This window comes from Rosa rugosa, chromosome 1 (genome assembly GCF_958449725.1).
Source record: "Rosa rugosa chromosome 1, drRosRugo1.1, whole genome shotgun sequence".
Lineage (NCBI taxonomy): Eukaryota > Viridiplantae > Streptophyta > Magnoliopsida > Rosales > Rosaceae > Rosa > Rosa rugosa.
The window spans coordinates 30,312,458-30,330,024 of NC_084820.1; the positions used below are offsets into that span (position 1 = coordinate 30,312,458).

The 17,567-nt window shown below is 40.9% G+C and overlaps 1 protein-coding gene and 1 pseudogene across 1 annotated transcript; one reads left to right on the forward strand and one right to left on the reverse strand.

Annotated features, from left to right (window-relative positions):
• Positions 1-110: 110 nt before the first annotated feature.
• On the reverse strand, positions 111-5,887 carry LOC133724603 (dolichol kinase EVAN). Its single transcript, XM_062151362.1, has 14 exons — positions 5,481-5,887; positions 5,283-5,395; positions 3,800-4,006; positions 3,592-3,696; positions 3,115-3,185; positions 2,946-3,020; positions 2,657-2,871; positions 1,922-2,111; positions 1,759-1,824; positions 1,428-1,516; positions 1,220-1,334; positions 1,081-1,132; positions 895-995; positions 111-652 (listed from the first exon to the last, which is right to left on the reverse strand). Exons 1-14 carry the CDS (start codon positions 5,660-5,662, stop codon positions 539-541), a joined length of 1,695 nt encoding a protein of 564 aa, XP_062007346.1. The 5' UTR covers positions 5,663-5,887; the 3' UTR covers positions 111-538.
• A 2,173-nt stretch (positions 5,888-8,060) lies between these two features.
• Positions 8,061-10,723, forward strand: LOC133725860 (flowering time control protein FY-like; annotated as a pseudogene).
• Positions 10,724-17,567: the final 6,844 nt, after the last annotated feature.

The window sequence follows — 17,567 nt, forward strand, 5'->3', positions numbered from 1 at the left end:
TTTATATATTAGAAGTACGTAGGCAAAGGATTTCAACCAATTAATGCAGCCTCATCTATGTTATTTATTATCTATGGGGAAAACTAAAGAACTACGAAAGGGGGGAAAAATCAAAATCAAAACCAAGTTTAGTTCAAAGATACATTCATACATAGGTTCTTTACAACAACAAATGGTGTCAGTATTCATACAGAAATCTGCTACGTCGTCTCTACAATGTGACTCTCTCCCTAACCAACCTCAGGCCTCCTTTCTCTGACGGAAGATGAAACTAAAAATTACAGTGTGGTTTCTTGTATGCTACATGTAGAGGCACAATCAGTGAAGTGCCCTTTATATGTATTCCTAAAGTCTAAAACAAAAACTATTTCAACCTGATTATGGGTACAACAGGCTGCTTGTATCCTACATCAGTAGATTAGTTGTATCTACAAAAAGTTGCTCCCAGGAAGCAGATAAATGTAAAAGATGACTGTATGCAACTGTCTTCGCTGCAATTTGTATTCTGATATCTTCCTCCAAGGAGTTGGAGCAGCACTTACAAACAGAGAAGGCTGTAGAAAATGAGTGGTATGAAAGCATTGTCAAGTTGTGCTGTGTAAGCCTCCAGCAAACCACTTACAGTCCCAGCTACTAGAATAGAGATCCAATGCTGCAAAATGCGGCATCAAACTCATAAATAAACGTGATTTAATATTACAGTTACCACAATTTATGTATCATATGTTAAATTACTTGCACGTGACTTTACTTCCTATTCATGAACCAATCTAATTGGTGATTCCTTGTTCAAAGCAATTTAACTAAACAACCAGTTCAGCTATCCAAGTAATAGGTTCCATGAGCAACAATGGTCCTGTGCCAATTTGGCAGTGTCAGAATAGAGATGCATACCTCGGTAACAATATATCCAGTAGATGCTAGAAGGGGAAGCAACACAGAGCAAGCAGCTAGGACAGATGTTATACCAGCTGCAGTCCCTTCGACGGTTTTCTCTACCAATAGAAAAAAATTGCACACCAATAAGCAAACTAATGGGAAAACCTTCTCCGGTAAAATAAAATCAATACAAATACGTACTTCCAGTTTTGCTCCACCTGAGTACCCCGTACTTGTGCCCAACAACTGATGCCTGGAAATACAGGTAAAACCATTACAAGAGAGTATGCTATGTGTAAACTCCTGTCCCGTTCTGTTCATCAAGTGTAAGCAGACTCACCATTGTATCTCCAATTCCAAGACTTAAAATTCCAGAAAAAGGGGATAGAGGTCGATCATTATACCCAGAAGACATCCAAATAGGAAGAGCGCATCCCAACAAGAGTGAAAAGTGGCTGAAGAAAGCATACGACATGAAATATTGGGAGTTCCTTATATCATACTAATGTTTAAAAAGCTTTGATCAATCAGAAGAAGCCATGCCATACCTGACAATAAGAAAATCTGAGTCGCGATGATCGGTGAAAGCACTCATGAATTTATGTATAAATTGTCCCAGTGGCCAAATTCTCCATACCTTGTCACAAAGATATGGTCAAGCAAAATGAAATAAGACACATATAGACTTCAAAATGACTCATTCTTTTTCAACACTAATTCCCAACATTCGAATACAATATTTTAATTTAGCAATCTTTTCTCCTCAGCACATGCATTTTGCTTCTCACAAATACTATTCTTATGATAATGGATCTGAAAATTTGTGTAATACAATTAAATTTACAAATATGGATTAAACTGGCCATTCTGACAACTTACTCGAACAATTTCCAATGCCAAAAAAACTGCCAAAGCTGCACCAAATGCTAGATCAAGAAACTCTGGCTGGAAAAGAAACATAGAATAAGCATATGCACACCACAACAAGAAAGAAGAAGCTGAATATGTACCAAGATGACAGTTTATCATTAGTCTAAATCACCTGGAAGATAAGAGCAGGCACAAACATTAACACAGCCATCAAATGGTAGTATTTTCGGAGTAGAATTCTCTCGATCTTACTATTCTTTGAAATGTTGTAGAACCTCAAAACAGACACACATATCACACAAACCCAGTAGCCACACAGAGATAATCTCTTGAGTGGTTCCGAAAAAATAAATGACAGTACCCTGCAAAAATAAATTTGACGCTGATTAAGATGGTCATCTGGCATGGAATAGCTTATGTACTTTGGTAAATAGAATCAAAAAAATTATTCTATTGTTATTTATATTTTGTAATCAAAGTACTATTACCGATACAGAAAAATCAAGCTATGCATTAAAATGAGAATGCTCAAGTATCTCATACAAGTGTTTAAGGAATTCAACTCATGCATATTCAAAATTATCTTCATGATTTGATACGTAGAAAATATAGGAAAAAATATTCAAGGTTGTCACTCTGACAATGCCATTATGTCACACATTTGTCAAATACGAATTCTCCGTTTAGCAGCGTAATAGTGGATACCCACAAGGAATCAGAGGCAAGTTATGCCATAGAGTTACAAACTGCAGCACCCCTCAGAACTGCAATCTGGTTAACACATCCCAATACATGGTACTTCTGGGATCCAGTTTTCCAAAACTGGAATCTGAAATACCATCACATATGGGAAGAAATAGTAGATAAATGTCTATATTAAAGAACATTTGAGAACAGAAGATGTTACCATAAGAACGGATGCATATGAAAATCCTGAACAAACTGCATCCACGCTGGAATGATCACAATCAAGATAAATCCGAGAGACGAAAAGAATATAACTGATCTCCAAGTTTCATTGTTTGTCCTCACTTCAGAGCGGGCCGTACTGAAAGAGCATTCCCACATTCGGAGAACAAGTTTAAAGACCACTGGAAAAAGAAGAAGGCCAAGCAGCAAACCCTGCATAAAATAGAACAACCTTTGGCATCCAGCCAGAATACTTGCAATCAATTTCATCTCTTAAAGAAACATACCTGTATAATAATATTTATCTCGTTTGTTTTACTTCCATATTGTACCATATCTGATTTAATTGAGCAGCCAGACACCTGTTTGAGCAATGTTACAAAATTAAGATGCAAGTATAAAGCCAGTGTTTCTAAAGAAACAAAAAGGAGCTATCAAAAGCAGAAAAAAAATAACCTTTGCAATAGTATATGCCAACATGTCACCAAAATAGAGAACAAGACCTGAAGCCACTAGACATGCTTCCCCTGCAAAAATGAGAGAAGTTATTAATAATAAATGATCAAGAAATTATTGCTTAAACTGAGTTAAACATAAGAATTCTGAAGATGAAAGGCCAGAAAACAAGATAAAATGACACCCACACACACATAGAGAGAAAGATATCTAATCATTTGCGGGAGCTAATGATAAAGCAATTCAACTTCAGGTACTCACAGTCAATTGGGACATTTATTGAACAGAAGAATATAAAAATCTGCCGCAACATATCAACTCAACTAATCATGTTTTCTTCGTTGATTGGTTGAAGCTAAGCCAATCATTTTGGTTTAGCAGTTACATTTTTTACTAGTTCTTCAAACTATTAGAAAAATTCAATTGCATTTTAAAAGAAAGAATAGGTGAAAACAGAAGAAGTGGCATGGCACATACCAATCGAAGCACAAGATGGAAAAGTTCTGAAAACATGTTGAATTAATTTTACAACTGCCAATCCATGACAGAGCATCCACAATAACTTCAACGCAGCCTCAGAGCCTGAAAACAATTAGAAATGACACTCAGTTGTACAACAATCAATTGACTCGATCGGAAGCAGAAAACACTTCACAAGTTTGTAATTCAAGTGAAGAAAACTTACTTGTAAGAGATGATGTGCCAAGAGTTACACAACACACTGCTGTGTGCAATACTATGCAACTTAAGCTTAAAATTGCATGCCAAACACTGCGTAAAGAAGGGGGAGGCTTATTCCCAGGTGCACACCATATAGTGATGCAGAGGAATATAAGTACACTCAAGGAACTGGCAGAAATGGCCCAGTATTGCATTGTCAAAGATTCAAGCTCTGTGCAGTAAAATATAGAAAAAATCACCAAACAATTAGAGATGTGAAGCATGAAATCCTCCCAATACAGCTTATAAAGAATTGAGAATAACGGCTGAACAGTAAACCAGTTAACAGAAAAAGTTACCAAAACCCACATTAAAATAGGAAGGAAAAAAAAAAAGGAAAGAGAAAAGGAGCGTCATAATCTCGAAGAGAGAGAAGAAACATTCTGCTATAAGAAGATACTGACCAAGCTAACAAAAGAAGTCTACCCAAATGAATTTCCTAGAACTCAAGTGAATGTGGAGAAAGGAGTCACAACTCATATTTTAGCTGTTAATGAACATTGGAAAAGACAAAGAAACGTAGAAAATGTCATCTGCTTCTCTTCATCTTCAAATGTCAACTATATCCTTTCCTCTTACTATAATTTTTTTTTATATTTAATAAGAAGCATTCTTTTAGTAAGAAATATATAAACAACAGCACAGGTGACAAGATGTCCATCGAAAGTGCTGGCTATATGTTCTAGCTTACATCTCAAAATAGCAGCAAATAACAAAAAAAATAAAACTCAGAATATCTAAACCAAAGCAGCATTCTAATTCTAAAGATTCGCGTGGCCTGAACCATAGTTGAATTCTGAGGAAGCCGATGCCCATCAAGATCCCCAGAATTGAACCCTTTCCCACAAAAACGTCCAGCTGCTCCCCCCTTATATTATCAAAATTGCTCTTATTCTCTTCATCCAAATGTCCCACAATGCAGCTATTGCAGTGATCTGTCCAGCATTAGCCCATCTTTTTATCCCTCCCTAAAACTTGTACCAATCACGCAACAATGCCACACAATCTACTGGATTGTGCCAACTAAGCTTAGACTCCTAAACCCTATTCCAGAGAGGTAATTCGACTGGACATTATAAAAAACTGGTACAGACGGTCAGATAGTCAAATCCATCTATGCACATTACCGAAAAAATGAGGAAAAAGACAAACAGTTCATCTTCTCCTCTTAACGATGTCCCGGATATTTACCTCTCCATGAGCAATGACACACGTCTCAACCTCACTTAGGTGGAACTCTAGCTTCCAACTTTACAGAAGAGAAAGGACTAACAATTTTAACTCAATGAAGCTTACGTTTATCATGAGTCTTATAGCAAATTTCGAAAATTTCGAAAATTGCAGTCCTCAATAATTCATGAATATAACAGGTCTACTCAGGTCTGAACTATTTCAGCTCAGATGATACGATAACGATGGAATTAACGATCAAAAAGTATATGAGGTACCTTGATATGCAACATGATTGAGTGAGAAAGGTCGTGAGAGCTGTATCATTTTGGAGATCATGACAGTGGGCAACGTGACGGCGCCCAATAATATACCTGAGGAAGCACCGGGCCTGAAACATTGAAATTTTTCAATGAGGAACCCTAGAAATTCAATGTTGAAGAGAATGAGCAAAATTTAGGAGGTGAGGAGGAGACCTGGTGTTGAATTGGGAGAGGAGAGTGGTGGAGGAGTCGGCGAGGACGTCGAGGACGACAGCGGAGATTGCGAGGAGGGAGAGAGCGAGGCCGTGGGGGAGGAGAGAGAGCGGGAGAGAGAAGAGGACGCGGCCGACGAACAGCGCCACGACGGCTCTCTCTCCGTTCAGCAACGAAGCCATGGCCGCCGCCGGCGTTTTCGATTCTTTCGGAGACGACGTCGTAGAGGCGGCGGTGGCGGTGTTTTTCGCGGGAATTGGAGTGTCGTGTGGAAAACTTCTGCCCCGCCCAACGCAGAATATGCTGTTGGGTTTGGGTGTGCCGTTGGGACTTTCGTAATCTGGGGACCAAAACAACGCGCTACATTTCACCAAACTAGTATTTTTTTTGGTCAGCTTCGCCAAACTACGTGACTTTCCTTTTCAGTCTCGAGACTTGATCAAAAAAAAAAAAAAACACCCTTTGGTCTATGTCAAAGGCTTACGAGTTACGACCGTGTGGAATCGTCGTTGACTCGTTTCTTGAAGCCATCTTTTTCAAAATGGGTTTTTTTTTTTTTTTTAACAAATTACATAACCCTTTTTTTTTAACAAATTACATATAAGTTATTGACAAAATATGACTTAATAAATACATCATTTAAAGATTGAATTAAACATATAAGGACTAAATCTTACAAATAAGGACAATGTGTTCTCCACTTGGGATTTGTTGTTATCAATGAATTATTAGAAGTATGTAATGGGAAAAGGCAATTGTTATACATTTCTGGAGATTGTTTAGAAACGTAACTGTTTGTGTACATAAGAATATCGTTGATTTCATAACATTACATAGAATAATTTTCATTACACAAGAAATCAAACTTTGGTGTGTGAATAAGTCTAGGATAAGACTTAATTAAGATTTTAAGAAGGATAAGATAAGAGATCGAAGCTGTGTGAACAAAAAAATGCATAAGACCTAGCCGTCTCTGCTAGGGTTTCTCGGTGTATCTCCTACATCGACAAAAATTCCAAAACCTCTTCTTTCTCGTCCATTTCAATGGTAGAAGCGATGGATCACCTCGCAGTTGATCTGCCACACTCTGATTCGTCGTTGGTCTCGTTGGGAGCAGCCGGTGCCGCTGCATTTCAAGATGATCACTGGTACATGGTCGGCCGTTTATTGGCTCCGAAGGCAAAACTACCGGGATTCAAGGGCACGATCTCTACCATTTGGCATCTCAGATCTGGGCTTTCTATTCAGGATGTGGGGGAGCGCTTTGTGTTCCAGTTCGATAGCGAGACCGTGCGTAACCGGATCTTGCATGGAGGACCGTGGTTTTATCGAAACACCATGCTTGTGGTTGGGGAGTATGATGGGCTGAGTCCGGTGGCAGATGTGCCATTGTATAGGATGGAAACCTGGGTTGCCGTGAAGGGGCTCCTAGTGGCTCTGAGGAACAAAGTGGCTATCTCTTTTGTGGGCTCATCGCTAGGGCATGTACTACGTTTTGATCAGAATGCGTTGAAGCGAAAGGAGGTAGAACAGCGAATCAAACTTGAATTCGATGTCCGTCGTCTGATCCGAACATGGAAGGTGTTTGAGTTCCCTGCTGCTGTGAAACCTGAGTTGGTGTTTATCTTTGAAAAGGTAAAAGGGTTTTGTCGTGACTGTGGTTTTTTTGTTCATGATGCTTTGGGTTGTGACAAGTTGCTGGTTAAGGAGAAGGAAGAGCTTCACACTAAGTCTCCTGAGGCCGCAATGGCTGGTCTTTCTCTGAACTCGGAGACGGCATACTCTTCAGGTGACTCTGGCAGGTCTGGGAGTCGGAGTGTTGTGCCAGATCACCGCAACAAGGCTATGGGATCTGGAGGGCAAGAGTTGGATTTTTCTGATGGCTGTGTCGGAGATCTCAATAGTGAGAAGGAAGATCAAGCTGTAGATGTTCCTCATAGACTGGTTGGGTCCGTGCATATGGGCAGCCCCATAATTTTTCCTACTAGGGAGCCTTTTTTAGGTGAAGTAAATCCGACATCTTTGGCAATGGTACCTGTGTACCTGTGTTGGCCAAGGCTAGAAAGGCTGCTACTCGGGTGGAGTTCTCTTCCATGCAAGTGGCTCCAGTTGGGAAAAAAAGAAAAGAGCTAAACAATTTGGAGAGGTTTGGGAAGAAGGTCTTAGCTTTTCCGGATTCCATGCTTCAGGTGGAGGAGAATGTTTCCTTAGTCCTGCAGCACAAGAATGGGAAGCTGATGATTTCACCAAAAAAGAAGAAGATTGGGCGTCCTAAGGGAAGCAAGAACAGAGTTAAAGTTGCAGATGACATAGAAGTGAAAAAGCTTCGTAAGTATAAGCGTAGGGGTAAGGTTTTGCAAAATGATCCTAACTTTGCCGGATCTGATGCGGAAAAGGATGGTAAGGGGAAGACTGTGTCTATGGTGGAGAATGCGGCTGTGCAGATGGTGGAGTCGGCTGCTGCAGAGGATAATGTGGAGGGTGTTGCGTCACCTTCTACTACTAGTTTAATTTAATTATGTTTGAGGTCGCAAAAGCCATTGCCTTAGTTGAACCAATTTATGTCTTCTTCGAGGTTTAATGGCTTTTGTTCGAATAAAGGTGCGTGGACTTCCTAAAAGGTGGGTGTACTGGGGACTTGTTGGGTTTTTATTCATATAGAATAGGGATAACAAGAGGTTCTGAGGAAAGATTCTTTCTGTCGACCCCATAGGGGTGTTTCGTTTTTGTACTGTTTGCTGAACTTAATCAAAGGGCCGACCTATTTCTCTAAAAAAAAAATGTGTTCTCCACTTGCCACATGTCATGAGTTAATTTACTTTTTACCCTTAACTACTTCTTTTGACTTCTAATCCCTTTATAAGGATTAAATCTTACTAATAAGGACAATCTGCTCTCACTTGCCACATGTCATAAATTAATTTACTTTTTTACCCTTAATTACTTCTTTTGACTTCTAATCCCTTTATGTTACTTTTTTTTTATAGAAAATTACATAGTAGCACATGACCAAAGATGTAAACACAGAAAACCCACTTTAAAAAAGATTTATACAAATAAGGACATGAGCCTAGGCCCAAAAGTCAAATGATGCAAGCCTGACTCCCAAATTTAATGAAAAATGACCAAAATATTCGACTTTCATCACAATTTACAGGCATTGCCACTGACTCCTATCTTCTGATGCCGTTTCGCTTAGAAGGACAATTGATTACACCAGCTCTGTCGTCCGATATACACAGAATCGAAAGTGGCAGCGTAATGCGAGGGAACCAATCGATCTGTTGCCGCTGGCTACCTGTTCAGATAACCCATTTGCCGCACAGTTTGTGCACTCTTGTACAAATTACAAAGCCCGTGCTTCTTCAATTAATCGAGTTTTATGGACACCTTCTGGGAGGCGTCTTATCACAGGCTCCCAAAATGGGGAGTTCACTTTTTGGAACGGTCAGTCATTTAACCATGAATTGAGGATTCAGGCTTATGATCATCCAATCAAGTCTATGGCGTGGAGTTTTCAGGATGAAGATTGGATCTCTGGTGATGATGCAGGCACAATCAGGTATTTGAAGAGTAACATGAATGATGTGCTTGTCAATGAATCTGCTCACCAAGAATCGATTCGGGACATGAGCCTCTGTAGGAGTAATTTGAAGTTTTGTTCATGTTCGGATGATACTACTGTTAAAATCTGGGATTTTGAATGTTTCCAACAAGAGCAGACATTGACCGGCCATGGTTGGAATGTCAAAGAGTGTTGACTGGCACCCCACAAAGTCTCTACTAGCTTCGGGTGGGAAAGATAGTGTTATCTAAGTGTGGGACGCTAGGTCAGGAAGAGAACTCAGTTCATTTTATGATCACAAAAATTGGGTGCTATCTATTAAGTGGAACCAAAATGGTAAATGGCTGCTAACTGCTTCCAAGGATCAAGTCATTAAGCTTTACGACTTGAGGGCTATGAAGGAACTTGAATCTTTCCGGGGGCATAAGAACCAAGTGACTGCTCTAGCTTGGCATCCTCTTAGTGAAGAATATTTTGTAAGTGGGAGTAGTGATGGATCCCTTTTCCATTGGCTTGTGGGGAATGAAACTCCCAGGTTGAAATTCCTAATGCACACAGTAACAATAAATATAATAGTGTGTGGGATCTCTAGTGGCATCCTATTGATCATATGATTTGTAGTGGTAGCAATGATCGCACGACAAAGTTTTGGTGCTGGTTAGGAGATAAATCTAAAATCAGTCAGAATCAAAGTATTGGTAATCAAAATTCTGCTTTTGCTGGTCACATGAACAGTAATTTTCCTTTTCCATTTCATGGACCACCAACTACTTGAGACGAAGGAACCATTGGTTTGGTGTCTCTATGGTAACAGGTGTCTTGTTGATTTGGAGAAGCATCTTGAAGAGAGTGTTCTGTTGAAATTGCCCAATAACTATCAGTCTATATTCAAGCAATCCATGATCAGTTAAGAGAATGACATAGGTACTCATATTATCTTCTTTCCACATTTCATACATCTCTGTGTTTTCTGTTTCGCATATGTGTGTGTGTGTGTTTTGGTATTTGTCAACTTCGTTTTTCTAAAAATATTATGGTCAGTGCTCTAGTCAATGCTTAGATTCATTTTGCTCTGAGATATCTGGTTCTGTGGTAGCCTTTCTCTTGTTGATTCGGTTATGCAACTTAGGTGACTAGCTATTGTTTGGTGAACCGAGTTTTATCTGTTTTTATGCATCATTGTGCATGTTTGCACCCAATACCCCATTGCTACTTCATTTGGCAAACTAAAAACTATTATTCACCTCTTGGTACCACATGTAGTGGCTAATGCAATTTTCTATGGACACGATGATCTGAAGAACTTTATGCTACTGTGTGTAGGTACAAAAGGTTGATCTTGCAACTGGATTGGTAATCTTGCTGTGGGAATAATGTGATTTTCTATGTTTTTAATTTCATTCATGGATTGACAGATCTAATTGCTACTGCTACTGCTCCGGCTTTTGTTACTGCTACTACTACTGCTACTGCTCCTGCTCTTGCTCCTACTACTAGTCCTGCTACTTCTACTGCTATTGCAAATGAAGCTGCTACTGAACCAATGACACGTTCAGCAATAAAGAAGAAAAAGAACCCTGCTACTACTCATGCTCCTGCTCATGCTATTGCAAATGAAGTTGCTACTGAACCAAGGACACGTTCAGCAATAAAGAAGAAAAAGAAGTTTGACCAATAGCTCTGAAATTCTCTCTCTTAGCAAAGTGTAAAAGGAAGAGATTTTTTTTTTTTTTTTTGCTTTTGAGATGTAACATAAAGGGATTATTCTCAGGAAAAAATGTAACATAAACGGATTATTCTCATGAAAAAAAAGTAACATAAATGGATTATTCTCATAAAAAAAAAGTAACATAAAGGGATTAGAAGTCAAAAGAAGTAATTAAGGGTAAAAAAGTAAATTAATTTATGACATGTGGCAAGTGAGAGCAGATTGTCCTTATTTGTAAGATTTAATCATTATAAAAGGATTAGAAGTCAAAAGAAGTAGTTAAGGGTAAAAAAGTAAATTAACTCATGACATGTGGCAAGTGGAGAACACATTGTCCTTATTTGTAAGATTTAGTCCTTATATGTTTAATTCAATCTTTAAATGATGTATTTGTTAAGTCATTTTTTGTCAATAACTATGTAATTGTTTTAGGGAATCAGAAATTGAGAGAAAATCGCTGTGTATTCTCATTGATAATAGGGGCCTCTTTATATAGAGGATTACAATGCATAGAATCCGAATCATACAAGGAAAGGTAATCATACATTGAATAGGAATATCTAGATTCTTCTAATTAAACCCTATTACCACTAGGTCAAGTAACCTAGAGTTTAGGCCAGACACACAAATACGGATTTACTTGAACACTCCCCCTTGTGTCACCCAAACGCGGTACTTCTCTCGTTGCCTCGCTAAAAACCTTGCCGAGTAATAAAAACTCAGTGGGACAAAAATAACCTCGGTCAAAGGGGAAAAAGAGCACCACACACCCTTCACGTTTCGAGACCTTACATGTAGACATCTCCCCCTGATGTCTGCATCTCCCCCTGATGACTACGGTCATGGGAGTTCAGATAACTTCCGCAAACGATGCTACCAACATGTTTCCCGAAAGTGGAATTTAGGCAATGACTTAGTGAGCAAGTCTGCCATACTGTCCTCAGATTGGACCTAGTTCACTTTGATCTTAAGGAGAGTCTGTTGTTGCTGATTACCCTTGGTGTTGTCGCTTTTGATGTAGCCTTTGCTTTATTTGTTCAAAACAAGCAGCATTATCCTAAATGCTCGTAGGCTCATTTGTGGTAGACTTCAAACCACAATTTTTCGAACATGCATAATTATGGATCCAATCCATATACATTCAAGAACCACTTCATGAAGAGCAATGATCTCTGCATTGTTCGAATATATAGCGACTAGGGTCTGTTATGTAGACCTCCAAGATATCATGGTGTTTACCCATGGTGAACACTTAACCAGTTTGGGAATGACCTTTGTATGGGTCAGAGAGATACCCAATATCAGCAAAACCTTCCAAAACACATGTCGTTTTGGGATGGGGATAATGGACGCAGGCTAGTGTTGGCGGCGTTCCTGGTGTGTGATGGGTCCGAATCCATCATCTTTCTGTAGGTATAGAACAAGCCCATATCAATCGTACATCTCAAGTATTGAAAGATATCTTTTACACCAATCCAATGGTGTCGCGTTGGCGCGAAGCTATATCTAGCTAACAAGTTCACTGCAAATGAGATGTCCGGTCTTGTGCATTGAGCTAAGTACAATAATGCGCCTATTGTACTTAACTAGGGCATTTCTGCCCCTAGTGCATCTTCGTCATCATCCTTCGAACGAAGAGGATCCTTTTCAGAATCAAGACTACGGACGATCATAGGGGTGCTTGAAGGCTTGACCTTGTCAAAATGTCTAAGCATCTATCAACACGATGCTCAAGTTCCAAACCGAGACATAATCGTGTTCTCCCATAATCCTTCATCTCAAAATCGGATTTCAAGTGTTCAGCGGTTTTCCTTAACTCTTTAAGGGCTTCCAATGAAGATCATGTCCAACATGAACCGCGATAGAATCCGGAACTTGTTATGAAAAAGCGCGGGCATATCCCCTCCCAATCAAGTAGTCATCTTAGTGAGCGTTTCAACCTTATTATAAACGTGCTCCGTGGTCTAGAGCCACTTGACTTGGGTAAATGAAGTTCACCATGAACCTTCATGTACATTCCATATCTAGATCCCCATAGAGATACATAGTGACCACATTTGTAAGCTGCATATTCAGTTATTCGGAAACTACCAAACTGACAGGGTAGTGGAGTGCAATGACATCCATTACGAGAGAATATGTTTCATCGTAGTCGATTCCAGGGCGTTTTGTGAGAAGCCTTGTGCCATAAGACGAGATTGCCATCTCTTTTTCTCATCACGCTTTCTAACAAAGACCCATTAGTCAACAGGTTTTATGTTAGGAGGTGTTGGCATCATTGGCTCAAAAAACCTTCCTCTTCATTAGAGAATCCATCTTAACCTGGATCGAATCTTTCCATTTAGGCCAAATTTCTCTACGTTGGCATTCATTCATCAACAGACTGTGGTTCGATGTCATCAGACTCAACAAACTCATGCGCAACGAAATGCGCAACTACATCATCAATTATGATGGAGTTTCTATCCCACGTCTCATGTACACTAGTGTAAGTTTCATAGAGCTCTATATTCTCAGGAATAGGTTCTGACGTTGAGGCGTCCCCCGACGATAACCATAACCCGGAAGATACTCATGAGACGGATTTTGAGTGTCGATGATCAAAGGATTGGAATGTGTCAAAGTATCATTCGAACTCATGGGCCTCCCACGCATCCTTGCTGAGGCCATGACCTGTAACGCCAAAGTGCCACTCTCTTTGGCGTTGGCGCCATGCCTATCTCCGTGTAGGGTGGCGCTACGTCCTCTCGTAGGGACGTACTTCCTTGCAGGCATGTTTGCAGCATATTTGTGTGATATCGTCACTTTAACAGGGATCGAGATGAGACATAGTGGGAACAGGCCACGACAATTCCTGTCGTTCCTGCTGAACATCTGTGTTCTTATCTCCCCCTAACGATGGGAAGACTGTCTCATCAGAGTGACATCCGCAAATCTAGCGGTAAGGAGATCGCCTAGCAAGGGCATGAAGTGGCGGACGATTGGTGGAGTCTCAAATCCAACTAAGTTGCCCATTCGTCTGTAATGACCCATTATAGAGCGCTATGGCGGCGCAATTGGCACATAAAGGCACACTCAAATATGCGTAAGTACGATACTTGTACCTAGTCACTAGCTGTAACGCAGAGCTAGGTTGAGTGGCGGTGGGTCGTAGACGAATTAGCATAGCTGCATGCGATATTGCATCACCCCAAGCGGATATAAGGAAATTAGTGTGCATTACCAATGTCCGGACAACCATCGTAGTCGTTTCCGCGAGACTAATTGGGTGTGTTTATGAGAATATAATGTCCAACATTAGTCCCAATGCAATAACCATCGAAAGTCTTCGATGTAAACTCTCTAACATTGTCAAGTCCAATTGACGGAAGAGGATGATCTGGGGAGTGAGCCCGTTGTCATATGATATGTGCTAGAAGTGTAGCATAAGCAGCATTTACAGGTGGACAATGGCACAACACGTGACCAGCGTGTTTGCGTATCAACCAATATCATGAGATATTCAAACGTCCGCAAGTTGGTTGAACTAGTCCACAGAATCCCCACCGATTCTATGTAAGAACAGAATGAGTATTTTTATATCCTTTGCATAGGACAGTCTCAGTCCTAATTTCCCTAAGGAACGGGCTTTGTAAACCGAGCGAGAGGCTTTAAAAGCAACCAATGAGGATTTTGGTTGGGCCTGAGTGTCTGAAACGCTATTTGAAGCAAGTTGGTGATTGCAGCATCACCTGGGGCGCCATCACTATGATGGACACTATCCATGATGTCATGGATTGGGACTGTGCCAGCCCTAGGCTGGTGGTGGACGGAAGCGGTGCCCTAGGCAGCAGCGTCGGTCACACTTAGTCCAGAAATCAACTTTTGATTCATGCTTCATTTCGCTCGATAGAAAAGATGTCCACGTGAAGTCTTGAGTAGATGGATCATCATATCATGACCAGGATGACCTATCCTGTCGTGACAAAGCCAATATGTGTCTAAATCCAAGAGATCTTCTCTCATAACTTTATTGGATTTAATAGCTCGAATAGTGACATAGAGTCCACTAGAGAGACACATAAACTTCTCTAAGATGCTCCTTTGTTCGCAATCATTAGAGGTATTGCAAAGGAACTCATTTCCATTCTCTACATGCGTTTTCGCATGAAATCCGTTGGCTACTCATAGGTGCGATTTGCTCTAGGAGCGTAGAGAGTTTTTGCGACAGTAATCAAGGTGCCTTTTGGCAAGGGGAACTTGGGCTATTCCATGTCCTTGAATTAATACTGATGGCCCAGCCATCGTAGTCACAAAGTCATATGCTCAGAATCAAAATGGAGTCATAATGAAAAGAACTCGAAATTTTATTCATAAGCCAACGGAGTTACATCATTGTCTCTTTGACCAAAGAAAATCTAATCCAAAATGCTATCTAATGCAAAACAATGGTAGTCGTCTAACTTCTTTCGGTAATTCTAAAATAAATGTGACCAGGTGAGTAGAGAGATGTCGGTGGAGCAAGGCTCGCTTAAGTACCACTAATCTCAGAACCTTCCTAGACATCACACTTACTTTGGGTGAGCCTACTTTGAAGAAAGACCAAACCATTGGCATTTACTACAAAAATATATGGCAATTGCCTATTACATCTCTTGGAAAAATAAAGACTTAAACAGAATTGGCGATCTATTGATCCCAGCCAGATTTGTAGTCTTCAACCCTTCACTCTAGATCATCTTTTTGATCTTCTTGTTCCACATAGTAAGCTTCTCTTGCTTCACAATATGCTTTGTAGGCGGTGACAATTTCTTCACAAGCTCTACAAATGTATGCCCAATGATCAGACACTCCACATCGAGAACATATGTCTCTTTGCTCAAACTCCATTGATTGAGGCGCTTTGAAAGCGTAATTTAGATGGCTCTTAGTGTTGGTGGCGCCACCAACATGGCCAGAGGCGTTGCCTCCCTCTCTCTTTCCATGTTGACCTCTTCGGTTCCGTGTTCGCCTATTTTGGCGATTACCTTCCCAAATAGAGCGATTATATGGACCAGAAAGTCCAGAAGTATCCCTAAGGTTAGGGTTTCGCTCTTGGCGCCTTCTCTTAGGGGCGCGACTATAATTGGATTCCGGAATATGCTCTATTTCCACGGATCTCGAATTATAGTTCTTCACAAGGATGTTGTCATGCTTTTCAGCGACATTCATAGCTCCAATGAGCTCATGAAACCTTGTGATCCGTCTTGCAGTAACATCAATTCGATAGTTCTTAGCAACCATCAATGCAGAGACGGGGAAGGTAGAGAGAGTCTTCTCAATCAACATCGCATTTGTGATCTCTTTACCACAGAATTCCATTAAGGATTTAATGAGAAGTGCTTCCGAGTTGTAGTCAAGAACTGACTTGAAATCACAGAAGCGGAGGCTATGCCATCTCACTTCTAGGTCAGGAAGCAGGGAGTCATGGACGTTGTCAAATCTTTCTTCGAGTGAGACCCACAGTCTTCTGGGGTCTTCTTCATTCATACACTCGTACTGGAGCGAATCATCCATATGACGAGTCATTAGGATGATGGCTTTCACCTTATTTGCCTCTAAGGCTGCTCTATTTGCTTTCAAAGCTTGAGCTTGATCAACAGTTAGCACGTCCTGGCTAGGCTCGAGAATCATATCCAAGATTCCATCGGCTTTGAGATGCTGGCGGACATCACGAACCCACCTGTGATATCCAGAGCTAGTTGTTCCCAATGGAGCAAAGTCCAATTTGTTCAGGTTACTCATCCTGAAAGAGAACAAGAAAAATGGTTAGTTTCGGAGCGGAAAAAGCTACCACGAAAACATATAAAATTTCTGAGCGTAGTCGCTTCCAAGAAATTAGGAATCTCTGAGCGTAATCGCTTCCAAGAAATTCAATTCCAAGAGGTATTGGATTAGATCGAAACAATGACGTAAGTGGTCGATAATAAATTCTCTACAAACTCTAAGTTTGGAGATCTCAACAAGCTCCAAGCTTGGAGTGAGCACGAACCCCCACAGTTCGGCTTAATTAGGTCTCCCCTATGATGAAGAAATGGGGGTAGAAGAAGGGAGGTTGCAAGTCCCCGAAAAAGAAGAGAAATTGAATTTAAAAACTCTAAAAACGGGAACGTTAAGTAAAAAATACCTTGAAATAGGTCGCCGGAAAATTTGGCAGGAAAAAAGTCGCCGGAAAATGGTCAGAAAAGTGCTCGGAAAAGTCGTCGGTGGCGGCCGGAATAGTGGCCGGAAAGTTGACCGGAAACGATCAACGGGCGTTGACCGGTGCTGACGTGGCGCTGGGTCCGTGCTGACGTGGCAGACGTTCGGTTGCTGACGTGGCGGTGCCTCTGCTGACTGGCTTGCAAACGTGTCAGGCTGACGTGGCAGTGGCTTGGGCTCCTGAGCTGCGGCTTGGGCTTGGGTTGCGGCTTGGGCCTATCCTTCTGGCTTCTGGGTTGCAGCTTGGGCCTATCTTTCCTCTGGGTTGCTTCTTTCTTTTCTTCCTTTTCTTTCTTCTTTCTTTTCTTCTGCCGGTTTTTCTGCCGGAAGCTCAATCAACCGGTTCAGCAAGTTTTGCTCCGGTTTTTGGAATTTTTCTTCCGGTTCCAATATCTTGGGATATCAAAGGGCTGCTGCTATCAAAATTTGGCGGAAATTGGATATCCCGAAGATGGTGAACCGGTGAAATATTTACTGTAGGTTGTATGGAGCTTCCTGTGGCCGGTTCGGTAGGTTTCCGGCCGGTTCTGGTGATTCTGCCGCCGGTTCTGGATTCCTGGGGTCGAGAGCTTCAAGTTGTGTGGCGGTGGCAGAA